General features: G+C 39.9%; 1 protein-coding gene across 1 annotated transcript in view; it reads left to right on the forward strand.

The window, feature by feature from the left end:
• Positions 1–27,860, forward strand: part of SMURF2 (SMAD specific E3 ubiquitin protein ligase 2) — a 57,414-nt gene that overhangs the window by 22,787 nt on the left and 6,767 nt on the right. The window contains exons 2-16 of the mRNA XM_062011035.1: positions 2,295–2,333; positions 3,958–4,066; positions 10,242–10,375; positions 11,034–11,099; positions 14,766–14,850; positions 16,129–16,212; positions 17,502–17,704; positions 17,881–17,965; positions 19,939–20,097; positions 23,424–23,634; positions 25,072–25,175; positions 26,171–26,285; positions 26,698–26,876; positions 27,246–27,383; positions 27,594–27,714. Coding sequence (XP_061867019.1) covers positions 2,295–2,333; positions 3,958–4,066; positions 10,242–10,375; positions 11,034–11,099; positions 14,766–14,850; positions 16,129–16,212; positions 17,502–17,704; positions 17,881–17,965; positions 19,939–20,097; positions 23,424–23,634; positions 25,072–25,175; positions 26,171–26,285; positions 26,698–26,876; positions 27,246–27,383; positions 27,594–27,714 — 1,832 coding nt within the window. The remainder of the gene's footprint in view (positions 1–2,294; positions 2,334–3,957; positions 4,067–10,241; positions 10,376–11,033; positions 11,100–14,765; positions 14,851–16,128; positions 16,213–17,501; positions 17,705–17,880; positions 17,966–19,938; positions 20,098–23,423; positions 23,635–25,071; positions 25,176–26,170; positions 26,286–26,697; positions 26,877–27,245; positions 27,384–27,593; positions 27,715–27,860) is intronic.

Below are 27,860 nucleotides of genomic sequence, written 5' to 3' on the forward strand. Positions count from 1 at the left end.
TTCAGTCAACCATACAACATAAATCCATAGGAAACCCAACTTCCTCAGTTTTCTTTCTCAAGGAACTATTAATCAGTTGGTTATCAGAATATTCAGTAAAGGTCTTAATACAGTGTTGAAACTGTTAGAAAAGTGGAGCATAAATTCTGGTACTTTCCCACCAGTGGGAAAAGTCTTGTCCAGAGCAAGCCCTGACATAGATTAGAGCTCTGTTTGTGAGGATTGTTTCACGTGGAAATGAGCTGATGCTCTGTAACCTGGGCTTTTTCACCTAGAACACTCTCTCTGGCAGGTATTTCTGTGTTACTTGGTGGCATCTATTTTACATGATTTTTATTTCAGTTCTTGGGCTGGTGGTGTCTTGGTGGCTCAGGCTGAGGATGTTCTTGGTGTAATAAAATCTGAAGGAACTGCAGAAGCACTTTTCTAAATTGGTCTAATGCGTTTCTTTAAATGTCTTTTGTTATTAGTTATATGGGCAGAGTAGACACATGTAAGTCTTGAGTAACTGTGGATTTTTATTACACCATCCTAAGGACTTTATCTGACTGTGTTGTAGAGCAGATGGTGATGTGACAGACTCCTATACATGCTCTAACTGCAGCTATCAGAAATACCTAAAATATTTGTGTCTCTCCCAGAATTTACTGCTATTGACTGTTTAGAGTGGAATTATTGGGTGCATTGTAAGGTGTTTTAAATAGAGCCTTGTTTTAGGATTACTATTATGTCTTTGAATGGAGAGTATTATTTTTTACATTTATCATCTTCTAAATAAAACCAAAACCAATAAGAACCTAGAACTGGATAATTTTTTGCAGGTTAACAGTATTGCTATTAGCACTCCTTGCATCAGACTACCTGGGAACTTATACAGAGTCATAGAATGGTAGGAGTTGGAAGGGACCTTTAGAGATCATCTAGTCCATATACCTTTCCTGTCATATACATGAATGTGCAAGGGACTATTTCATGACTACCTGCAGTCATTAATAGCTGTCCCCTTGTGTTTTATGGACGACCGAAAGTCATTAGACTCAAGCAGTTTTAGCTGTTTTGACAAAGGTACCTGGGGAAAGCAGTTTCACTTAGATACAGATAGTTAGGCAAATACTGTAAAAAGGAATTAAAAAAATCAATGGCCCTGCAGGATCACTTTGAGGATATTCTGTGAGGGAATGCATGACCAGTTTTGTTTGGTTTTAGGTGGTGCCCGTGGGATGCAATTGTTGTAGTAATGGGATGTGATTGTTAGTAATAAATATTGGCGATGTCATAGAAAAAATATCCATGGGGATCATATACTGAGGAGTGTTCTGCAGCATTGGTTCCAACCAAGTACCTCTTCCCTCCCTTTTTTCCTTTTTTTTTGTGCTGGCAGTGGGAATTCACACTTTTACTCAATACTCAAGAATCCTTTATTGTTATCAGTAAATATTTTAGTGGTTCACAGGGGAATCCAATATTTCCTGATGACTAAACCTGTGATAATAGATAAGCAGATGGAGTTGAAGAGTGATGCATTTTGTGAGAACTCTTCAGTGTGTACCTTGGCATCTTTATATGAAAGTTGTCCTTTTTCACCTTTCATTTATTAAAAATTTATTCTCATATGAGATTGGTTTCCCTTCAGTATTTTTAGTTGACAAATGCAAGTGTTCCTCCCTTTTAGTTAAAGCAAAAAATCCTGAAATGATCATCAACTTCTACAAATAAAACCTATTGTTGGAGCATTGGAAATGCGGCATTAGAAATCAATCTATTCCACCTAAATGTTTTTCAGGTAAAAATGGTTATCTAGTCAGCACACAGGATAACAGCAAAGCTTATAGTGCTTAATACACTGTTATGGTCAAGGAAGCTTTTGCTGGTCTGTAGATCTGGACACAAAACTCTGGTTGTGTACCACTACTAGTTTGACTGGCACAATTGTTTGTGCCACAGTATGGTGAGCTAGTCAGAAACGTTCCAGTTCTCTCTCTAGGTAAACACAGAGTTGGCAAAACCAACTGAGTAAAAAACGAAATTGCATGTGAAACTATTGCCTGAGGAAAGCCACTACCATATCACTTGCACTAGAATCTACCTAAGGGTAAATTGCCAAAAGATGACAGTTGTGGCTCAGGTTTCAGGAATGATTTTACATAACAAAACAAATGATGTAGGAGCACAGTTCGTTTATGTACATGCATTTTATTTTGAACAGGATTTTCTGGAATGCTGGACAGGTAAAGTAACTTTATTTCTAAGTTGGGAGTCACTAACTTAATGTTGTGTTTCTGTTTTTCTTACAGTACTGTGTGCAAAAAACTTGGTGAAAAAGGACTTTTTCCGTAAGTAGCTGTTAGTTTTATACTTTTATAGATGGGACAGATGTCGTGCAGGTCCTGTACATCAGTGTTTGCACATGATCATTGTATCAAGATATTTGCATGAAGTGGATTGGGAGCTTTGATGTTTTCACACTTTTATTTGAGGGCTTCTAATTTTTTTATCTTAGGTTACACTCATCACAGTTTCATAATAACAATTAAAACACTGACACTGGTTTTGATGGGAGTGGGGAAACAAATTTACTGTCTCAGGCAAATTACACGTTTTTCAATTAGAGCAACATTTATTAAAATATCTTTCATATAAGAACTTTTTGTCCAGCAGACAGATGTACATATTAATTATTAATAGCCATGTCATAATGCCTACCTACTCTGGAATTATGTTTTAATTAATTTTAATAATGTTTTGAGAGAAGTGCTATGAGGGGGATGAAGGAGGCAGAAAGGAATGTTATTGGCTGTATAGGCATGCATGCACAGATCACGTGCCTCCCAGATGGGAACAGGAAGAATTTGGAAGATCAGACTTGAACTTTAAAAAGCACTTGAGGAGCTGGTGCAGGATTATGTTGTAATTTGTGGTACTTCTGAAACTTTCTTTTCATCTGGATTTTGTATGGATTGCAAATTTTCAAGCGTTTAAAGAGTTTAATAATGCCTAAAGAAACCCTCTCAGGATTTGAAGTTTGTGATGTGCGTCTGAACTGAAGCCCAAATCTCACAAAGCCCTGTTCCTCCCTTTCCTCATGTGCTTTGCCTTTATCACCACATGCTTTCGGTGACACTTGTCTTGAGCCACTCTGCTGTGTGACTGGCTCTGTCGTGAGTCACCTGAGGAAGCAGAACTGGCACAAAACTTGTGCTACAGAAAGTCTGAATAATGTTTCACCACCTTAGTTCCTTCAGCTGACTCACTGGGCACTCAGGGGAGGAATTAGTATGAGGGGAAAAAGGGACAGGACCACATGATTTAGGGGCATTAGTGGTGGGACCATCCCTTTTGGTGTCAGTTAATAGGTTGGTTAGAAAAGCAGTTGCCATAGAGCTAATTGTAGGCTGCTCTAGTCCTGGTTCTTCCCTGTCCTTAGTTGTGTCACCCAGCACCATCTATATAATCATTTTCCTTGATTAGCTGAGCCTGTGTTGAGTGGTTTTGATGTATTAAGCTAGCAGAAAATGAAGTAAAGCTAGCAGAAAATAAAGTGGATCTAAAAGCAAAGATAAGCCATTATAGATGATTTAATCACAACAAAAAACATGATTGTAATTAATCTTAAAAATAGGAACAATACAAATCACTTTTCACTTCCTTTTGCTGAGTTCTTTTTATACTGAGGATTTACTCAGTCCTGAAGGAAGATTAGAGTGTACAGACTTTTTGTTTTTCCCCAAGGTGTATGACTTACACAACATTTTCTTGGTCTGTGTCAGTGCAATAAAGGATTCATTTAGCCATTTCTCGTGCTTAATGTGTCAGGTTATTCACATTCACTAAATGTCTGTCATGTATCAATAAAAGGCAACTTAAAATGTTTTTTTAAAAAGTCCTGTGCAATGATACAGGACTTGTAACCATTGGGATCCATTTGCTAGTTGTTTCTTTCTCTTTTCCTCCTCTTAGGACTTCCTGATCCATTTGCCAAGGTCGTGGTGGACGGATCTGGCCAATGCCATTCTACAGATACTGTGAAGAATACACTTGATCCAGGATGGAATCAGCATTATGACCTGTAGGTGGTAACAGTGATAACCCAAGGTTTGAAATGAAATCCTCTTAAAGTACACAGACATTGTCAGATGTTCATTATGCTGTCCTACTTACGGCTTGGAGAATATCCCAGACTTTATTAGTTTGAGTGAAAAGTACGTGTGTCGAAATACCACTCTTTCATTTCCTTCAAAATCTAAACACTTCACTTGGTTTTCTGGTAATGATGTCTGCAGCATGCTTTACATGTGCTGTAGCATTGTTTAATTGTAATATTTTCATCTTAACACTTCTGTAAAATAAAGCAGATAATTGGCAATATTTCCCTCAAACTGCTCTTCATGCTCTTTTTGTCTGTGGTGTGTTCCCTGTGTGCCTCTTGTTCAGTTCTCTGTCTCTTATGTCATTTTCACAAACATTCTCACTAGAAAGAATGTAATCACTTGAGCATCTTTCAGTGCTTTTGAAAGTGCTCCATGGGCTAATGACTTGGAGACTTGGTTCCCTTCTAGAGAAAAGAAGGAGCAGAGGATATGGGAAATGTTGACATGGAATGAGAGTGATGGAAGGAAGGATGAAGAGAGGGTGTTTGTACATTGTTTTATAGGACGTGCTTGTATCTGAATACTGTAGTTGCTCTTAGCTTTGAAGCAAGATTGTGATTGCAGTCAGCCTCATATTCTGAAAAGCAGAGACAGAAATGGAGTTTCTGGCAGAATGTTTTTCTGGAGTAGATTTGGGGCATCTCTTGTTGGCTTATCCTAAGGAATTCAGACCTGTGTGAAACATTTCTTTTGTGAGGTTTTTGGGGTTGTTTCTTTTTTTTCTTCTTTTTTGGAAGAAGATCCCTGAGAACACCCAGGTTTTGTTTAGTTAGGGTTTATTTTCAGTATAAATTGTTTCTCCTGTAGGGAGTACTACCTTGCTTGATAATAGTAGTTGAATTCCCTGGAGACAGAACTATACACAGTGTTTCTAATCCAAAGTAAAATGTAGCCTTGTCAAGCTTTGTTATTTGAAAATATTCCTCTTCCTCTCAACGTTTTTTTCATAATCATTTAACCCTTTGTATTGTTTTGCCTGTTACTTATTATTCTATGGAAATTTATTCCCATTTATAAACAAATCACCTTCATCTCCTGGATTATTAACCAACTACACCAGTAATAGGTTAGATCTCTTTCATACAAGTCACTGCTTAGATTTTACTGTATTATGCCTGGTGTCAGGCCTCAGCTTTTCATCTACACCAGCTATTAAGATAATTACTTTTAGGATAAATAAAGAGAAAGAATATGAATAGTAACCATCCTACTGCTGATGGCAAACCTCATAGGTTACAGGACTTAATCTTTCTTCTAATCCTTTGAAAAGAATTGGGGTTTTTTTCCAACTTTCTAAGGTTTCCCCTCCCAACACACCATTGCATGGGAACACTGGTCTCTGCCTTGTGACAGCTTCCACTGTTACAGGAAATGCTTTGCACACCAAGCATAACAGATGGAGCCTCAGTGGCAGCTTGCCTGCTCCTGCCACCACACAGTGCAGGGGATCAGCCAGAGGTGCAGTTATGTAGAGGGTTTTTTTTGAAAGAAAAATCCTGCTTTTCCCTGCTGTGAAGATTTTTGTTGGTCTTTCAATGATAATAATAAGCTTATGTGCAGTAAAACTCTTTCTTGGCTGTGTAGGGTTGACTGAAGTGTCCCCAGCCTGGAATTTGTATAACAAGTTAACACTACTGCTAATTAACAGCCTATCATGTGATGGCATATGCAGGTAGCCCAGTAAGATGGGTGTGTTGTGATGTATTTATGCAATAATGTCTAAGTTAAGTTGCTAATTCCGAGGGAATTTTGTGGCTTGCTAACCTAATTCAACATCATAGATGTTCTGTTGTGTAAGCTGGGGTTTTTTTTAGATGATGTCTGTGGTGTTATGGTATTATAAAGAACAAAAAAGGGTTTGCTTTTACTTTACGTGGTTCTTAATTCGGATCTTAGCGTGAAAGGAAGCAGCTGAATTAGATTCTTCACTCTAGATGGGTGTGTGTAAGGGGAGGGGGGAATCTGGGAGGCTTTCCAGGAAGAAATTGCCAAATAGTTGCTGTCTGGATGCAGTTTAATGTCAGTAAAATACCATGCTTGCCCTGGATGTATTTCCCTTCCTTTTTTTCAGTCTTGTTTGTGTTTTCAGTCTTGTTCAGGCCTCTCCTTAAAGCTTTGAATAACCAGACTTAGCACATTTACAAACCTTGCATTCAGAACACTTAAACACTACCTAAACCAATAGTTCTGAAACTTCACAAATCCTCTATGTTCCTTACCTTTTCTTCTGTTCTGGTAGAGCCTAGATCTGTTCTGTGGCTCCCTTGTGCCCTCTCCAGCCCTCCCCAACAGCCTCTGCCCTTAAGGCACAGCAGTTCATATGTTCTGTTTATCTCTAGAAGATATTTGTACCAGGATTTCCACCAAAACCTAGTCCTGGTCCCATCTTTACTCTATGCCCTTCAAAAATATACCCCTAGGATCTAGCATAGACTCTTCTCCTTTGTCATACATCTCAAATACCTCACCCAACTTCTGCAGCTCTGTTTTACTTATTTATTGCTAATGATCTTGGATTTTTCTCAGGGAGCTAAGCCAACAGCTCTACTTAGTGCTGATTTAGACAATCCCATCCTAGGTTAGTCTCCTAAAGACTGCCTTCTTGACGTGGATGTTTAGACCAGTTTGATGAAGGTAGTTTGAGCCTGGCTGGATGCCAGGTGCCCACCACACCGCTTTATCCCCCACCTCCTCAGCAAGCCAGGGAAGGGGAGAAAATGAGATGGGAGTCTCGTGGGTTGAGATAAAAGCAGTTTAATAAATAAGCAGCGGGAAGCAAAGCAAAAGCAGATAAAGCTGTTACTCTCTACTTCCCATCAGCAGCGATGTCTGGCCACCTCCCGAGAAGCAGGGCTTCAGTACGCGTAGCGGTTGCTTTGGGAAGGCCAGAAATGAATCTCGCCTCCCCTTCCTGCTGCTCTCCCCCAGTTTATATTACTGAGCTGACGTCATATGGTATGGAATATCTCCTTGGTCAGCCTGGGTCAGCTGTCCTGGCCATGGCCCGTGCCAAGATCATGCCCACTCACAGCTATTGGTGAAGGTGGGGGAAGGAATGCTGGAGGGACAGCCCTGATGCTGTGCAAGCAGTAGTCATAATATTGATATCAACAGTAAGCACAGCACTGCAGGAGCTGCTGTGGAAAATCACTGCCATCCCAGACCCACTACAGATGCCCTTTGCATTTAGAGTGGAAGAAGTTCCGAGTCATCTTGGGCTTATATCAACAGATATGGCTATTCCAGCTCAGACGCATTTTTTTTCCCCATTTTCTTCATTCTTCTTTTCTCTACCAAGCAGAGCTCTTCAGGGCATGTGTGTATAATGCCATGGGGATGAAAAGACCCTGGATACCAAACCTTCCCAAGTGGTATATTGGCTCGAAAGGAAACAACACCTTGTCAAAGATGCTGTTATTACACAAAGTAACAGTTGTTCCTGCATTAAAAAATTTGATTCAAATGTTGTAGAAGTTTCCAAACTGGCACACATGTACTTGGTTTCTGTTTAGAAGTGGAAGTGTTAAGAGTAGGTGTTTTTCTTAACAATTCCAAACACACACAGTTCTCATCCAGATGCAGGAAACAGGAGCTAACAAAACTGATCTGGAAATTGAATTTCTAGATCTCCACTTCATTAATATTAATCCCATTAATATTAAAGGGACAAAAAAAAGCACTCCAACAACTTAATGATGAGAAGGAGACAGAGGCATCCAACAGAATGAGAGGTTTGTGGGGTTGGTTTCCTTTTTCTTTGGTCTTTTAAAACACATTTGCTTTATTTTTTGGAACATTTCTTTTTAATAACAAACAAAACTCTAAGCTCAGGCTTTTATGTTGGAACTTCATGGCCATATGATGTAAAACAAATGTAACTTTGTCGACCAAATGAGTTGGAAATGTCAGCTTGTCCTACCATCACTCTCTAAATGCAACCATGTATTTTCATGCCTGAAATTATGCAGGAATATAGATGAAACATTTTGCTGTAAAGCCAACTAGCAGTTACTGAACTATTTCTTTTCTTCCTTTGGAAAAACAAAAAGAAAGAGGTTTTTATTTGGAAAGTGCAACCGTGTCTTACCTGTTTCCTTTAAATGTGTGAACCAGGCAGGTTTTCTGGTGCAAAAGGCAGGGTAGCTTATAGTAGTAACATAGAGGTCCTCACCTGTTTGGTATGGATGGCTTTACTGTCTGCATCTCAACCATGAGAACCTCACCCAGAAATGTTGCAGTAATTCTTGGAAACTGTGTTGTATATTCAACTGTTCTACATATTATTCAACGTGTTCTGTTATGAAATTGTGTTTAACCATATACCTTTGACTCTTTTAAAGCAACAAGGAAAACTGGAAAATTCAAGACAGGTCATGATAAGTCTTTATTTTTAAGTGCACTTAACTTGTTCTCATAAGAATTTATTTTAAGTACATGAAACATTGTAGATTGCAACTGTGCACGTGAATACCCATCTTCATCTCTCGTTTCTTTATGCAAAACTGGCATTGTCAAGGTTGTAAGGCCAAAAATCTGACCTATATTTTGCAATGAGTTTACTATTCAAAGAACTTTGGGGATGGCTTTTTTTGGTGCATTGGTGTTTTATTTGTTGGTTTGGTTGTTCTGGGTTTTTTTTTAATGGTGCTGGTTATTTCAAACCATGCTTATGGCTATGTGCCTACAGTTAGGCTTTTCTGTCCTCTACTTCTTGGCTCAGTCCCTGTCTGCAGGTGGGGGAAAAAAGGTTGACAAAGTTCTACTTTTTGGAAAAGGAAAAAGGGGAGAAGTGATAATTGAGAACTTACCTGATCACAGCTGCTGTTTTAAGCCATGACAGTTAGTTCAATTGTTTGGTTTGCCAACCTTGACAGTATCATTTCTATCTTTGTGGAAATATTACGGTATTTTCAAGCCAATAAAGTCTCAGTCAATGCAGGAGATGTATTTAGACATTGGTTGAGTGAGTTTGATCCATTCTCCTTCTAAAACAAACAAAAAAGCACTTGGAAGTAGACTGCAGAAGGCCAGAGTTTGTGGTCTGGGAAGGGAGAACTACAAGCAGTTCTTGGCATCTAAGCCATAGTTACAAATTCATTTTCCTCAGCTTGAAATAACTATGATAACTCAGTGTTGGCAATAGCTGCTTTATCTTAGGTGTTTTGAAATCATCCTCTGAAAGTTTTGAAAACAAAAAATTAGCTCATAAAGCAATTGCTTCTGAAGAGCAAAGCTTCAAACAAAACCAAACACCCTCAAAAATAAAGTAACCTCCAAGTTTTCCCAAGCTGGTGAAATACAGATGTAGGTTTTGCAGAGCAAACTGTGAGGAGGCAGTGCACTTGTGAGCAGGGGGCAAGAGAGGGATGTGGCACATCTCAGCTAAGATACTGTGTGAACTTTTTTGTGATGGATCACACTTGTATTATATAATATATGTCATAAGACCTTGCTGAAGCTTTCTTAATAGTAACTGAGCTTCCCAAAGATTTCACTGCAAATGTGTAACTAGCTTTGCCTTCTCTTTTCCCTGAGCGCTCAGAAGAGCTCCATGTGATGGTGACTTGTGTTGCTGGTAGTTGGAAGCGTAGCCTGAGAAGCAGTGGCAGATGAAATGCTGCAGAAGGATGCTGAGCTGCTCGTTTCTGTTCTGCCTGCTCGTGCTGCTTGCAAGCCCCTGCTGCCACGAGTGTTGCCGTGCCCTTTGGTTAGGCTGAGCATAGGCATGAACCTGAGCATGTTTGTAGCTGCTTGGAGAGATGTGCTCATCAGGCCAGCCCCCAGCCTGTTCATGCTGCTATTTTCAACGGATTTTGGTAGACTTTGGATTCCTATGAATACCTTCTTCCAGAGTCAGGATTTCAGATTAGTTTGTATTCAAGTAAACCCCCCAATAAGACATGCTTTCATTAAAATACAATGTGTACATCTTCTCTGAAGATGACTTACTCTTTCTTGCCCAGACAGTGTGTGTTAAATTTTTAATGTAATGGTTGATAATCGTTTTTCTCTCCCTCCAAGGTGATTTCTGGAGCATCTTCAAAGTGTTCAGGAAAGTGCCATTCACAGTGCTGTTTTTTCCCCGTTTTTCAGATATATTGGGAAGTCGGATTCAATTACAATCAGTGTGTGGAATCACAAGAAAATTCATAAAAAACAGGGAGCTGGTTTTCTGGGTTGTGTGAGACTTCTTTCAGATACAATCAACCGCCTTAAAGACACTGGTTGTAAGTAAGCTAAAGACTGGCGTTTCTTCTCTTTTAGACCGAACTTTCACACACAGGCTTCTGAAGAGTGGTGCTGACTGGGGTTTTGTTGGGATTTATACAGCTTTTATGTTCTGATTGATCTGGTAGTTTGTAATGGTGTTTTGTGGCTTAGCACAAGTAGGTTAGAGAATGTAACTTTGTTTTTGGATTTTCAGCTCCTTTGCCTCATCACCATAGACAGTGCCCCAGCCTGGTTCTGGATTGTCAGGACTGAACCTACTGTATTGGAATTCTAAAGGAAGGCTGATTCTAGTTATCCTCAAATTCTCTTTTTATTGCTTTCAAAAATGCTAGTCTTAAGGTGCAAGCAAAAGGGTAAATCTATCTTGAAACCAAATTTGTAGTTTAAAAATTAATGGGCCTTCCGAATGAATTATCAAATATTGTTATAAGATACCAAGTGCTTTGTAATGCTTTGAGTACTTACTTTTTCAAAAGGTTATTAACATGTAGGATGTTTTTTTCTCATTATCCATTTACTTCTGAACAAAATCTGGTGCACTGTTTGTGATAGAGAAGTAGTGCTGGGCTGGCTTGTGTTCTGATGGTGTTTCAATGTGCCTTTCCAAGATGGCAAAATATTGTATGACTTAAAATTTCTGTCCTTGTTTTGTAGTTCATAGACTGGATCTGTGCAAGCTTGGTCCAAATGACAATGATACTGTTAGAGGACAGATAGTAGGTAAGTGAGGGTTTTCTCTTTTAGTCCTCTTGGAGCTTAATAGCAACTATGGAAATAACCTTCCTAGATGTCAAGTTTCTATATTGTTGGGGTTTTTTTTTCCAATTCTATGTTTTTGCCACAGCCATTTGAAACTCAAACTACAAAAGTGTATGTAGAGAAGTTAAAGAAGTGAAACAACAAATTGAAACACCTAAACCACCCCCAGCACCCCCCCCACACCCACACCCATAGAATTGTAAGTGTTGAGACAGATAAGACCATAGGTAATAGAAAAAAGTTATTCAGAAAGTTTTTAATTTCACTGTTTGAGCCTGAACTCCCTGTGAAAAAGTGACTAAAAATTTCTTGGCCATTGACAATTCCAGCACAGTTGTGCTTCCTGTAGGTTTGTTTTTCAAAAGAGTGAAATATCTTGCTGTAACAGGAGTCAATTGCTGTTGGGGATGGCTTGGTCAATTAATTTTGTGTTTTCAGGGTTTATTCAGGAGTCTGTCAGTGATCTCTGGAACAGGGCTTTGTCATTCTGCTAACTCATACACTTTAAGTAACTTAAGGATTAAAAAGAAGCTGGCAAATTGGAAAAACAAGTATCCACAAACAACTTTATAAGCCCTCTTGTGCATTGTAAGTTGTTTCAAGAGGCAGTGTCTCTAGTTGGTCCCTTAAGAGGTAAAAAACCACATTGGTCCAGATAAGGATATCTTGATTTTTATGGCAAGATGTTAATGAGAATATTTGGGCGTAAGAGGAAAGGGAAGTTAATTTGCATTCTCAGGTTTGTGTTCAAATCCTGGGTCAAACAATATCCAAGGAGCATTCTTGATTTGTTAGCCAGGGAAAACTATTGTCATGTCAGTCAGCAAATAAGGGCTTCAGTGCATTTGTTTGCTTTCCTCAAGGTGCTCTATTGAATAATACCTGTGTCTTTGCCACTTTGGGTTGCTTTAACCATCTGTCTAGCATCTGATCTGCAAGTGTTTGCAGAGTATTAAGAGTGAGGTGACACAGGAGAGTCAAATGGTGGTAGAAATGTAGAATTGTGCATTTCTGAGACTGCAGACTGCTCTTGAGTGTTACGTTTTCCATGTGAGCTTGCACAGAAGAGTGAAGGGTAAACTAGTCATTTTTCTAGAGTATTATGTTGTTGGTTTGCTTTGCTTTTTGGTTTTGCTCCAGTATCCTGGCCTGATGATCATCCATGCTGCATGCATGCAATTTTATTTGTGGGATTCCTTCTAAGAGGAAACTCAGCTGACAAGGGAGATTGTTCAGGGTCTGCTTTGAGCAGCAGAGAGCCACTCTGCCCACAGCAGTTCTTCAGATCTGACACCAGCAGGGACTGTACCCTCACAGTCGTGTGCTCTCATGCTGCCCTCCAGAGTATGCAACATGCATCCTTATCATCAGGACTTGACAATGCTAGTGTTAATTAGGCAAGCAAAAAAAACCCAACCCTACCCAAAGCAGAAAGCTCTCAAGGCTGTGGGGAAGCCAGATGAGAAGGTTGGTGTAAATACCAAGCAGTGTGAACACAGCAGTACACGTCAGACGTAACCAATTGTCAGAGGTAACTGCTCAGCTGTGTGGGTGTAAACTAGACTGACCAGTTGGCTTAACCTGATGTGATCATGGTCAAAGCAGCATCAGCTCCTTTGGCACACTGCTGGGGCTATGCTGAGTTAAATGCAGCTGCTGGATCTTACACTGAACTTAAGAAAAACATGGCTTGTGAGGTTACAGCAGAGACTGAGAACAAATCTATATGTTCTCCTTTCTGCTGCTATTGTCAGAAAGGTCAGGTTTCCTCAGCCATGGCTGTGTTTTTACTTAATGCATCCTTAGTAAGACTCCAGAGACTCCTGTCTTTTTTATTTGAAGTGTTATTATTAATCTCCTTATATTTTAATTTTTCTCCACTAATGCAGTTTTGTTGAATGGGTAAATGAGCCTGAGTAAAATGAGATGAGTCCACTGCAGTAGCTACATGGTGGAGAAATCTTGATTAAAAATAAGACAGAAGATAGAACCTGTCATAAATATACTCTCAGGCCTTCTAATGATAAATTGGCTTAAATTAACAGGCTCTGCAAGATTGGAAAACAACATTAAAATGTAATTGATACCTTGAGCAGATGATGACCTTACAAATCAAGTACACAGTGGATATGCCTTTGTAATTTGGAACAGGGAGCAAGGGGATCTTTACTTCAAATGCCTGGGGTTGTCTTCAAAGGGGGGAAGAAGGGGGATGCTTTCTCAAAGGAGCTGCTTTGTAATGTTAATGTTCATGGAAGACTAGGAGATGATATTGATGAGGAATGAAGCAAGCAGGTACTGCAGGACTCCCTGGGTTGGTCTGTTAAAGGCTTCAAAATATGATGATGTTGAAAATTTGGATACTCTGACAACAACTGCCAGTGCTACTGCATTTTTTTAACATTGTGACCTTGATAAAAGTTGGTTTCTGTGAAGGTTAAAGTCTCAGAGATGATGTCACTGCATACATAAATAGGACTTGCAGACAGTTGTCCAGAGGTACAATAGTACCACCTCAAGAAATGTGTGCCACAGCACGTATTTAGCCTTTTAAGCAATCATTTTATTGTTAGAGGCAAAACAAAACATCAAAAAAACAACCCTAACCCCACAGGAACACGAGTGTCATAAATTATCAGATTGGACACTTGCAGAGTATGATATTGGGAACAAAAACTCCCTCAAAAAATAATCTTTGTTTTCATAATTGTAATACAAGAGCTTCAGGCAAAAATATCCATTACAATGACACATGTACACAATAAAAACTAAGAAAAGGCAGTTTTGCTGAAGGCAGTAAGGGCTTTTCAGAGTGCTGAGCACTGCTTTGTGAGAGTTGCATTTGACTTCTTACCACTGGTGTTTGAAAGCAGCCAATAAACCAGAGGTGTAGCGCTTCCAGCAGTTACACTTTGCCTGGTGTTATGTGTATGTGCGTGTGTTGAATCCCAGGTGCACACAAAATACATAAGAAGGAGTCAAAAACAAGGGGATTTCTTATCTCAGCTCCTATCAGTAGTTCTCCCATTAGCAATGCATGTGTGGCATGAGCATCATCCCGCTCGCTCTCAGCTGTGTGTGAGGTTGGCCACCCTCCTGCTGAGCGAGCATCACAGTCCACCTCACATGGAGCAAAGTTAATGACAGCTTCAGAGTTAACTTCTTTTTCTGCCTAAATCTGCATTCACAGAATGGTGGGGATTGGAAGGGACTTTTAGAGATCATCCAGTCCAACCCCCCTGCCAAAGCAGGTTCCATCTAGATCAGGTCACATAGGAACGTGTCCAGGCAGGTTTTGGAAACCCCCAGAGAAGGAGCCTCCACACCCTCCCTGGGCAGCCTGGGCCAGAGCTCCCTCACCCTCATAGTAAAATAGTTTTTCCTTATGTTTAAATGGAACTCTCTTTGTTCCAGCTTCTTGAAGCTAACTTTTTTTGGAGCAAGTTGTAGAGAATTCCATCTATGAAAACACACCATTTCTTTGTAACTCTTCAGTTTGCGGGAAGGAGAAAATACCTAGAAGATGGCTCAGCTTAGTCCTCCAAGTTGCACCATTTCTCTTTCAAATATAACTGTAATTTGCATTCAGATGTCATATCTTTAATAATTCTTTTATTATCTTAATAGTAAGCCTTCAGTCCAGAGACCGAATAGGCACAGGAGGACAAGTCGTGGATTGCAGTCGGTTATTTGATAATGATTTACCAGATGGGTAAGCTGACATCACTGTGATGCAAATACAGTTTATACAGTGGACTTCTGCAGTAATGAGAAGTCAGTGTACAGATAGGTTAATTTATTTTTATTCTCACCCTCAGAGACCTATAGTTTTGAGTTCAGGAGTAAGAGATAAGCCAGCTAGGATACACAGAGTGGTTAATAGCTTGAACCTTGTCTTATCTCTTCTTGGAAAACAAAGGTGGCATAGATGAGTAAATGCCTTAAAAATGATCATTGTCTAAGAAAACACATGCCTTAGAAATTATACTGATAAACTAATGTAATGTTAAATCACACCCAGGAAACTTGACTTCATCCATAGAGCAAGGTAGCAAACACACAGGCCTGGCTGCCTTCTACAGCACTGAGCAGAGGTACACTGTTGTAAAAATGGAGCAGTTTTTCTCCCATGCAAATGATGGTAAAGAAAGAAAAGGTAGTGGAGCCTGAGATCTTACTGTCTTTACCTGCCAAAGGCTGGGTTGAAGATTTTGATTTGTCCCTGTGAGGGTTAATGACATCATCAACACCTAAAACAGTTTTGTGACTACAGAAAAATGCACTGGTTTAGGTTCTGGTGCTGTCATCAACTTTTTCAGAGCAAACACAGGCCTACTGAATGTGATTCTTGGCAGGTAAAGACAGGGGAAACTAATTTTTCAGATGATGAATTTTGAAATGTAAATCATCATCTAAGTCCTAAACAGCATTCTTGTTAATGTGGAGTCTGGAGAGTGCAAAACGTTTCTCAGAATGCTTTCAGATTTTCACTTCAAAATGTTCCTTGTGTAAATATTGCTTACTTAGTTGTGTAAGTGCAACATTAGCCATATAGCCTTGTGTATTTTGGAGTGCAAAAGTAATAATTACAAAATCCTGTTATTTGAAGGTGGCTTTTTAATGAAAGCAAGTCGTGCCTGAAGATAACTGTGAAAGCACTTACTAGAATCAGTGGTCAAAAGTTAAATGCATTATTAAACATGATGTTTTCAAGAAGTTTCTTTATATGGCTGTTTGGGTTGAATTAGAATTCAAATAGTTATTGAACATGAAGGTGTGGTGCTGTTAATGATACACTTGGTTCCAAGGGGAAAAGTACGTAAAATGGGTTCTAGGTTGAACTTCCAGTTGTTTCCTGTTACCTTGTTCAGTGAACACGGTTCATAATAGTGTAAGTCTTCCTGAGTTGGAGTTTATGTTGGAAACATTTTGTGCCCTGGTTTCCTGGAAATACCACTCATTTCCTTATCTCCCAATGTCTGAATCGTAGGTGGGAGGAGCGGAGGACTGCTTCTGGAAGGATCCAGTATTTAAATCACATTATACGAACAACTCAGTGGGAGCGACCAACACGGTAAGAAATTCTTGAGGAGACTGTGTGGATGATGAAATTTGCTTCATGACCAGGAGCACAGGTGATTCTAAGTGTCTTTAACAGGGGTTCTTCAGCATTCCTCCACTACAAGTGCTTGTATGACTTCTCTTTAACATCCTGCTCCTCAATCTGCCTAATATTTCACTCAGTCATTCTGACTAGACTGTTCTCCTCCCTTCATACAAGCATCTTCATTTCCTGGTAGAACTCTCAGACATTGCAATGTGCATACATTGTAAGGGATGAAGAAAAGATAATGAGTAGCTGTCAGACATTGTCTGTGTACATGCCATGACCAGAGCTTTTAAAGCTGATGTTACAACAGCATGTTTCGAAATCATTACAGTCACTTCTTCTAGTAACTGTAGCTGTGTGTTGCAAAGCTGTTCCTCAAACCAGCTTTGCTGTGACCTGCATTGTACACAATGTTACTGCATATTTTTCAGACTCTTAGCAGTCTGTGCCTGCAGACTGTCTCTTCCATGCTGGATAAATATTATTGCAGTCTCTGTACGGATATATTTGACTTAAAATCATCTGTACTGTTAATGCTGCCAGCTCTGATAACGCTGCAAATATGTCAAGTGAGGGAAGGTACTAAACAGCTTTTAATTTTACCTATCTGAATTTTTCCTGGTATGTTGAAATATCTATTCTAAGCTCATTTATAGAAGAAAAACAAGTGCAAAATATATACTTAGTTTTGGGGATTTCCTTTATCCTTAATCAGTCCCCCTTTAGCCCATTGGAATTGCACTGAGATACAAAACCACATCATTCAGTATTTTCTCTCGCAGTCGAGCTCCCAAGAGCATTGGTTGTTTTATATTGTTTAGTCCTTTTATACTATCCCTGCCTAATAATCTTCCTTAAAAATTAGAAGGGAGTAACAAGGCATGATCACTCCACTCAGAAGGTGAGGTGAGAGTTTGGACTATATGCTGGTTGTTTAAATAGTTTTACTCTCAGCACTCCATTTAATGCTCATGTGAGCATTCAATACGACCTTGATCCTGCAGCATCATATACTGAATGTCAGGGCAGACCCTAAGACAGATGAGGAGGTTTACTAATGACTCTGGAATGAACTTGTGAGTGCAGCACAGAAGCTTTTGGCTCACTGAGGTATCCTGCTCAGCATGTGATCTCCTCAGTTCTGCCATCCACAAAAGATTTTGTGAGAGCCTTTACATGAAGCTTCCAGGAAGTGTGATATGTGGCCCTGTGTCCAGGCAGTAATGCCATTTTCACCTTTTCCCCTCTCCCAGGCCAGCATCAGAATACTCCAGTCCAGGCAGACCCCTGAGCTGTTTTGTGGACGAGAACACTTCAATTACAGGGACGAATGGTGCAACTTGCGGGCAGACGTCAGATCCCCGGCTGGCAGAGAGGAGAGTCAGGTCGCAGAGGCACAGAAATTACATGAGCAGGACACACTTGCACACTCCTCCTGATTTACCTGAGGGATATGGTAAGCAAAATGAAAAATATTCAATTATAAGTCTCTCAAGAAAGTGGGAAAATGGGTTTTATCTTCTCCTTGTATGTAAGGTCCTTTTAATTCCTTAGTTTGGGGAAATTGGTCTGTGTGAGGTTTTGCATTACCTTTTTTGTTCTTACAGCTATTGATTTCCCTTGATTTCACAGAGCAAAGGACGACTCAGCAGGGTCAGGTCTACTTTCTGCATACTCAGACTGGTGTTAGCACGTGGCATGATCCAAGAGTACCTCGGTAAGAAACAGTGAAAGCATCAAATCAAAACCGTTTCAGCCGTGCTCTCCTTAGTTTTCTGTCTAATATGTGTCTGACTCTTGGCCCCTGATATATCCTTTTAACAAGTCATTCAGCAAAATAAATTCTTCTGTCTTCCTCAGTTCAAGCTGTTACTTTAATGCAAAGATGGAAAATCATTAAATTACAGTGGTTTGAAATCTGCTGGATGCCCTTGTATATTTGAGACACACTGTAGTGAACTATCACATGTGTGTTTCTATCATATATGCTTTCAAGCATCTTACTAGCAGCATATAAATGTGAAAGAATTTGAGGGAGAAGGGCTAATGGGTGGAGAAGCTGTGAGAGACTGGCCTGTGATTATTAAAATACTCAAATTGCTATTTCTGTTGTAGCATAAATGTGAAGTGTCCTTTGAGTTTAGTGTCCTTAGTTACGCGATACACGTGTACTTGTAGTAGATGATTGTACACGTGATTATTTCTGATGGGTTTGAAAAGAAACAAAGATCATGGAAATTATTGTTAGCTTCTGATTGGTCTTTAAAAAACCCAAGAAATCCTGTTGAAAATGATTGCCCCCTGAAGTCTGTGGATGCTGTGATGTGTGTAGTTTGAGATCTGCAGCCACTGTTGGAGTTCTTGATCTTTAGCAATATTGTCAGTTGCTGCTGGTGTTCATTCCCGTGGAAACGAGTGTCCCAAAGAGGATCAAGTGCCCTATGGCCATATCTTGAATGATTTTTTAAAATTACTTTTGTGTTTACTGTTTTTGTGTTACAAGAATATTCTTTGATGTGCTACCTGTAGACTAGAGGGTGCAATTCAGCAGGCGGTTGTGCACTGGGAAGCCTGTGAGCTGTGTTATACAAAACTAGAAACTAGCCTGCTCTTAAAAAAAACACATGAAGTTTGCAGTATAATAGTTTGGTATGAAATCTAAGTGTGGCAGCAGAAACTGCGGGAGCATCTCTGAGAATAAAATTTGTCTGTTTGCATGAGGGTAGTTTGTCATCTTTAAGGAATGTGCTACCTTTGAAGGAATATGTTATGTTTTTTTTCTGTATGCCACAGTCGTTGAGTTAATAAAAGCAAACCCCACAGTTTAGCTGCAGTATGTGGGTGATATCAGCAGATGTTTGGTCCCAGAGCCTTTTATTTCCCTTAGTGGCTTCTGAGCCTTTTGATCGCCTGCAGATGGCATCTTTTTAGCCATTCTGTCCCTGTCTCTTTCCTCCCCTGAGCTCACAGGACAGTGTGAGCCATCTCAGGTGTGAATTAGTGCACATTTTTGAAGGGAGTATTTGTTTTCAATGAATCTCTGGAATGAATCTACATCTTCCTAATTTCATTAGAATCTTCTTGAGACCCTGTAAGCTATTTCTGCATGACTCAGTGCAGAGCTGAGTCATTGCTCATATAGCATTTTAGTTCAAATGTTTTGTTAGAGCTGTTGGTTTCCCCCCCTGGCACTTGGGGTTTTGGGGGGAAACCTCCCAGTGCTATACACACACATATCCCATGTGTAATTCCTCATGGAAAGTATAACTCTTCAGAAATATAGTTTTGTTTTGTAGGAGTTTTTAAAGTGTGATTCAGAGTTCCTTACATGACTAATGTTGTTTTTAAAATGTTTTCTGACAGACCTGGTGGAGAGCTGCAGTTCCATTCTGGCAAATATGGCAATGGTCTTTGTTTTAAGCCTGTATTAATTTAACATCTGAAGTTAGTTTGTAAAAATGAAAGTTATTTGATAAGGGTTTTTCTTTCCCCCGCATTGCATGTGTTCTGGGGTGTGTGTTTTTTCTTTGGTGGGCTTGCACCTTGGGAGTAGAGATTCCAGCTGAACAGATCAAGTTTCTGAAACAATACATTTTCTCAGACTTCATGGAATTGTTCAGTTACATTTACGCTTCTTTGGCTCAGAGGCCAAATGCTGAGGTATTTTTCATTTTATATTTGTTTTCACAGGGATCTTAGCAACATCAATTGTGAAGAGCTTGGTCCACTGCCTCCTGGATGGGAGATCCGAAATACAGCAACAGGCAGAGTTTATTTTGTTGACCATAACAACAGGACAACGCAGTTTACGGATCCACGGCTATCTGCTAACTTGCATTTAGTCTTAAAGTAAGTCTCAAATCTCCAGCACACTTTGGAAGAGAAGAAAGTGACTCTTGAGGGGTGCTAGATATTATGTCAGGTTGTATTCTGCCATTCAGTAGTATTGGAAGTATAGTAGCAGTGTTCTTTAACAGGCTGCTAACTCACTGTGTTACATGGCAAGAAGATAGGTCTGATTGTGCTTGGGCAAAGAAATCTTGAACAGCATTTAGGCAGGAATGTGGCCATTGTGATGCTGAGAGTTGGGGGCAGCAGGAGGGGGAAGCAAATGCTGTCCAGTGGAAAAGATTGGCCCATGGAATGTTTTTAACAGCGACAGACACTTTGTACTTCATACTGCTTGGGTTATGGAGATTTGCTTTAAGTTAGGAGGTTGCATTCAACAGCCAGTGGTTAGTTGAGGGTGCACAAGTGCCCAGCTGTTCTCTTAGAATAAGGAGAAATAATTCAGCTCCTACCTTTGGTTTTAGAGTAAGGCAAGTTGAGAGATTCTCAAAATAAGACCCAAATAATTTAATTCAGACTTTTACAAAGAGAATCTAATAAAATGGGCATGGGTTTTTTTATGCCTTAATGTATTGATAGTACATTTTCGTGCTCCACTTTAACAAAAAAAGGGTAAATCAAAACCATCCTTCTCCTGTTTTTATTCACTAGACACTCTGGGGGGTTTTCTGCTAAAAATGGAAAGCAAAAAGTAAACAATCATTTCTCTTTTTTTGCATAAAGGTGGCTATCAGTGTGTCCCAAGCTATTTGGGAGTTGGACTCTATTGTTTCTCCTACCAACACCTTTTAATACTCTTGGGGAAACGCCTGTAAAGTATTGAGTAGGTGTTAAGTGGAAGAAACAATGGAGAGCTGGTTAGATAGAAAGCCATGCAGCCCTGGGCAAGGAGTTAGTAGGAGGAAGAGTCCTTTCAAGGAAGTGAGTCATTGGTAAGGAAAGAATAATGGAAACAAGCACTGGAAAGACAAAACCGAGGAATGGAAAGGAATATCCAGGAAGTCCCCATCTCTTGTGAATTACGTAAAAGCTGGCTAGGGTTTGTCTGCCCGATTTACATGTGAACCCAACACTCCAAGGAGAGCAGTCAAATATTGACAAATACGTGCTTTGCTCAGAGAAATCATGTATGGTACAGCTTCAGTAAGCTCCCATCATCCAGGCACTTTTGGTTCTTTAAAATCCATTTATAACTAAGAAATCACTATGAACTTTAGGAATAAATATGATGTTGAATAAAACTTAGAGGAGGAGCATGTTCATGTTTGCAACACAGAAAGTTGGTGAAATTAATTCAGATTTACATATTTCACTCGAGGAAAACCATTAGACTCTCAGCTCAAACAGTGCAATTCTTAAACTGTAGAATAATCAGTTAAATGGACTGCACTGAGAAACTGTCCTGCACAGGTAGGTTGAGTTTGAAATGGCAGTAGGGTCACAGTGACTAGTTCTGTATTGGATTGTGGCGGACAAATACGTAACTAACTTTGTTATATGGGAAATCCAATTTGACTTTCAAGTTCCAGAATCACAGAACCATTTTGCATTTCTCAAAACTTCAAATACTACTACAGTGTCCTCAAGTTTTTAATTTGTGCATCTGCCTTTCATTAGGGAAGGATTTCAGATATTCAACCAACAGTGTCATCAGCAACGTTTGCTGCCTGATGGATCTTTTCTGATGTTTATTCTTTCATTGCACCAAACAGGAGATGTGAAAGCTTCCCCCCCAGCCCCAAGAGCTGGGAGCCTCACCACCTTATTTTTTAAGGAAAATATTTTGCCTTAGGCCTGTTGTTTTGTAAATTATCTGAGAAATAAGTTCAGTGTTTGGGTGGGATGGGTGTGATAGTGTTTTTGGTTCAAAGGCATAGCAATACTCTGTAATACCAATTTCTCTAGCAGGCTGAGTGAAGTGGTTTGTTCTTCCAGTGATGACATCAAGTTATCAAAAGAATCAAGCTTGTTACCCAGTTCTGTTTTAAACTATTGGCCAAGAGTTGATAGCTTTTGATAGCTGTGGCACCTGAGAAGTACTTAGCTGTATCCTTAAAGCACCATGCAGATCAAGCATAGTCATTCAGCTGTGCAAACAATCTGAGAAATTAGATGTAATTGCTTTAAGCACACAGATTGTTTAGTTAATATTGCACTGATGACTTTAATGTGGAGAATGACATGTTATTTGTCTCCTCCCAGTACTGCCCTATATGGGCTTAATTAGATGCATAGATAGATATTCAATTCATGTTCATGTCAGAGATTGGGAGACTGTGTCTTTGTTACTCTTAAAGGTAGTATGAACATCTGCTCACTTTAGTATCTAATCCTGACTTTCTTTGGTAGACATAAACAAGGAATATTTTCACTTGCTCTTCCTTATGGAATTAAAAGGTTCAGGAGATAGAACACTGATTTTGCTTTCACTTGTATGTCAAGTAACCCCACCTTGTTATCATTCCACTGGAAAACATCTTGATGGTAAATTACAACCTTCCTTATTTATTTAAGAAATTGAGGATATTCTCATGTGTTCCACAGATTCTCCTCATGGTTTAGGTAAAGTATTGCATTTATCCTGTGTTGTTTGCCAGTGTTGTTAACAAGCTGGATATAAAAATATCCACTTACTGTGTTACAAGAAACAACACAAGAGGACATCTCTGCAGCATGATGAGTTTACTTTTCCTAGTAAGAAGTTAGATTTACAAAATCTCTTACAATTGCTAGTAAAAATACTTGTTTATCTGTGCCAATTAGTTACTTGGGAACTCTCACATTCCTGTGGTCCAGACTAGGCCAGGTACAAGGGACAAGGTCCTTGCCAAGCTGCCAGTACAAACATCTTTCTGTAAGCTTACTCTTTTTCAGACAAGCCATTTAAAACAGACTCTGGTATTGACTGTAGATTAGAGGCATAGTGTTTGGCAGATCCCTGAATTTTAAAATGGAGGAAGGCAAAACATGCAAAGGAAATATGGAAAAGGTATCTGAGAAATTCAGCATCAGCAGCTTAGGAGTGAAATTGTAAGGATAATACCTTATTAAATAGTGCTGAAACCTTTTACATACTTTGTAGAGTAGTACTAATAAGAAAAACAAACCCTAAATACAAGTGAGAGTTGCCAAGTGAGACAGAAGCATGTGTCTTCATTCAGGATAAAATCTCTGTGTTTTATCTTTGTACTGGTCTTGGATGGTTCTAGTGTAATCACAGTAAATTGAAAGTAGTGGAGTGGCAGAGACTTAACCTTTAAGAAGCACCTGAAGAGAAGAGGGAATGTGTGACTTGGATATCTACAAACAACTGTATTTGTTTCTAGTCGCCAGAATCAGCTGAAGGATCAGCAGCACCAGCAGCAGCAGCAGGTAGTGTCCCTGTGTCAGCTTCCAGACGAGGCGGAGTGTCTGACTGTGCCGAGGTACAAGCGAGACCTGGTGCAGAAGCTCAAGATCCTGAGGCAAGAGTTGTCACAGCAGCAGCCTCAAGCCGGCCATTGTCGTATTGAGGTCTCCAGGGAAGAGATCTTTGAGGTAATTTGAGAATGTGACCCACTTCTTGACATGGAGGGAAGGGGAGGAGGGTTATTCATAACTGTCTAAAGAAGTCATTCAGAAATCTTGATGTCTGCAGTTCAGGCTGTGAGGAATGGGAAGAGGAGGTGTTTGAAAGGGATGTTGAGAACAGTTATGTGCTTAAAGTACATGTATTTATGCTCTAGAGAGGAAGGAAAATGTGGAAAGCTTTTCCTGTGGTTGGAGGTGTACAGACTGGATCAGGGACTGAAGGAAGAGTCCAAGCACTTCCTGTATTTGAAGCTGCTCACTTCTTCCTTGAGTACACGAATTCTAATGTCTGTTACACAGGGAATGTTACATATTGAAAACAAAATAGTTATTAATGATCTTTAATTTATTGTAACTTAAGTAAAATTACTGTTGAATAGGTTCCTCTTTAGAGATGTATCTCAATTCTGGTTGATATTCTCTTCCCCCCGCTCCACATGAGATGAATTTTATGCATTTATAGGTTTCTGGATGACCTGACATGCCCACACTGGGGTATTTGCATTGATCAGCAGAACAGTTGTGCTGAATTGATTAAACACAGCCACAACTCCTTTGCTTTTTCTGGACAACAGTATGTCTTGAGAACATATCACCCATCCCACCCATCCCTCTTGCATTTTTACCCCACCCACAAACTTGATAGCCCCACTGTGCTGTCACAGGTTTTTTTTCCCAGCCAAGATAGATTTGTGTTGGTCTTCCCTTTGGAGACAGTCAAATCAGTTCATAATCAAGGAAAGAAAGGGAGGAAAAGCCGCTATATGGCAGGGAAAATGATGATGTTCTGAAAACTGAGTGCGTGTGTTGGTCCCAGGCACCGCCTTCCTCTTCTGTTCTGCAAAGCCACAGATTGGGGCACTGATATGGACAAAAATACAAACTTATCCAATACAAAGACTTTTCTTTTCTTGAATCCCTTTTTAGCATTTGTTTTGCCTCTTTCAGCTCCTTTTTTATGTGTTCTTAGTGAAGTTTTAACATTACAGGAATAATTCTGTAGGCTCACTGGGATGGCATTGATCCGTCTGTTCTTAAAATGCTGCTTTGAGGGTTTGCAAATGAGTTACACCCAGAGTAGAAGCTCCACTGTTGGCTTTCCAGACTGCAAAAACTCTTAGCAAAACAAAAGGAGTTTACTCACACAGACTTCAATTTTCTGTGAGTGAGAATGAGAGAGAAAATGTTCTGATCACTGCCCACCTCTGGAAATGTAACAAAAGGTGGTGGTTCTCACATCCCTGTTCTGTTTGACAAGTGTTGCCACACTTACAGAAAGTGAGTGGTACCTCCTTTAGTGGTACCCCCTTTGCACTCAGAGTCTGGGACTCCCTTAGTTTTTAATAAACAGTGGTGGCTTCTGGTCAGTAGCAGTTGGTAAAAGGAAGTGCTGTGTGTTTACAGGAATCCTACAGGCAAGTCATGAAGATGAGACCGAAAGATCTTTGGAAACGATTAATGATAAAGTTTCGTGGGGAAGAAGGCCTTGATTATGGAGGTGTTGCCAGGTAAATAGTCTGTGCTTTGCATCCTGAACCAGCCTTGTATCAGCCCTGTATCTGCTGACATGACTTGTTTGTATTTACTTCTGTATCAGAATGTATTTTCAGATAGTGTTTTAAAGGAAAAGCTGTGTCAAGAAATAATTGATTGGGAATGAATCCAAATGCTTGTTCCAGATTGCATCAGACATTTGTCACACCTGTGAGACAGGATTTGAGTTACTGTTGAAATTACCATACTTTTCTTTGGTTAGTAAAGCTGGAGTGTCTGAGAATTTATACCAGTAAATACTCAGCTTTGTGGCAGAACTTTGATCAAAGATGATGTGTTATTGCAAGTTGCCATTACTGTTTGAAGCAAAATGTCAATGACACTTCAATCTGTCAATAATCTGAGGTGATTTTTCACTTGCTTATAAAAAAGTGACATTTACTGTTTGAGTAAAGATATTCTTCCCCCTTCAAACCAGTGTTAGAAGTTATATTAGCTGATTGCACAGATGCTGGTTTACTGCACTGAAATAGCCCTCACCTCTGGCATGTGGATCTGCTTTTGGAAAACCAAGCTAGAAAGGGTTATGGGTTTCCCAGTTCTTAAATCATTGTTTACTGATTTGTGGACACATAATTAAAGCTATCCATTCCCTGGAAATGGTTCACATTAAATGCTTTGCCTTGACCATCTCTGTAGTGTAGCCAGTGACCTGTATGGAGTCTTGTCTCGGTGTGTGATGGATGGAGGAGAATCATACAAAGTCTTTTGGAAATAAATAGCCTGAAGGAAGGTCTTGGGAAGCTGGGAGATCCATCAGCTGTTGGGTGCTGTGCTGTTACTGAGCCATTAAAAAGGACTCTGATTTCAGCCTTGTCTAAGCATGGTCAGAGGTCATTTTCTAAGCATTCGTGTCTGAGATTGAAAGAATGAGACTTATTTTGCACAGATTCTCAGTGCAGGACAGCATCTGTCCAAAGTATGTGATAAACTACTTTCCTTTCCTCAGGGAGTGGCTTTACCTGCTGTCACATGAAATGTTGAATCCATATTATGGTCTCTTCCAATATTCCCGGGACGATATCTACACACTGCAGATCAACCCCGACTCCGCCGTCAACCCGGTACGACTGGTGACATGGGTCTTGTCAGTGAGCACGTTGTGACTAGACATTAAACACATCTGGAGAGTCTTCTAGACTTGGGAACCTAGTTCTCTCACGTTAGTGCTGCTAGAGACTGCATTTGTGCAATAATATGGTCATTTCTTTTTAGTTGTGATCAAAGAAGGTTCTCCAATGTGTTGTTAATTTTCTGGAAGATGTCAATTTGTGTTTCCCTTGGGAGACATCAAGTTCATTTTGATTCTTAGTGGTGAGACTTCTGGACTGGAAGCAGTATATTGGATGTGTTGTGGGTAAAAACCCAAGTGCTCCAAGTATGGTTTTGGTTTTCTTTGTATTGACATTCTGTATTCAGATATAACCTGGAGGTGTTATTTATCTGAGTGACTTGATCTCCTCTTCTCTGTTCTAGGAACACTTATCCTATTTCCATTTTGTGGGGAGGATAATGGGGATGGCTGTGTTCCACGGGCACTATATTGATGGGGGCTTCACGTTGCCTTTCTACAAGCAGTTGCTGGGGAAGCCAATTACTTTGGATGATATGGAATTGGTGGATCCTGATCTCCATAACAGCCTGGTCTGGATACTGTATGTACTCTGTACAATACCTCACAGTGTAGAATTGTATCTCAGTTAACGTGTGATGAAGTTCCTAAATCCAGTTGGAAAGAAATGAAGTGTATTTTGAACACTGGGTGGTAAAGTGCTCAGTTAATAAATGTCCATCTATTAATTTGGCCCATTATTAACAGCACAATGGTATTAAAATGTAACATTGACACTTTGCTAATGGTTTTGAACTGTATCACAGTAAAAATGACTGCTCACCTTTTCCTTCCAAGCAGTAATTGGAAAGGCTATTGAAAAATTAACCTGTGGTGTCTGTCAGATATATTATGGCTGTACCATATTTGCAGAGTATATTTTCAGAGTCACCTGGTTCTTTCTTCCCACCAGTGAGAATGATATCACAGGAGTCTTGGACCACACCTTTTGTGTGGAGCACAACGCGTATGGGGAAATCATTCAGCATGAACTGAAACCCAATGGCAAAAGCATCCCTGTGACAGAGGAGAACAAGAAGGAATATGTCAGGTACACCAGCATCTTCTCCAGTGACTCTTAGGTTTCTTGTGGTGGGGAGGAACTTCTGTGTATTGGAAGTGTTATGTTGTTGGGTGTTGTTTCCTCAGTGGTAGCACAGGGGCAGTGTTGTGTGCATTCCTCTCAGAGGTTGGACTGGATAAACTGCAGGTTTATTGTATTTGAATCCACCTCACAAACCCAGCTTGTGCTTGCTTGCAGACTGTATGTAAACTGGCGGTTTTTACGAGGAATCGAAGCTCAGTTTCTGGCTCTACAGAAGGGATTTAATGAAGTAATCCCACAACATCTGCTGAAGACATTTGATGAGAAGGAGTTAGAGGTCAGTCCACTAATGTTTCGTTATGTCGTCAAGTGTAACAGTGAAAGCCTGAGCATTCTTCTGAGACTGAGTAACGTGCAAAGCCATGTCCCCAGTGCTTTAGGGGGCTGCAGGTGTGTGACTGCAAGGAATACAGTTAGTGTAAG

Source organism: Colius striatus, chromosome 18, assembly GCF_028858725.1.
Source record: "Colius striatus isolate bColStr4 chromosome 18, bColStr4.1.hap1, whole genome shotgun sequence".
Lineage (NCBI taxonomy): Eukaryota > Metazoa > Chordata > Aves > Coliiformes > Coliidae > Colius > Colius striatus.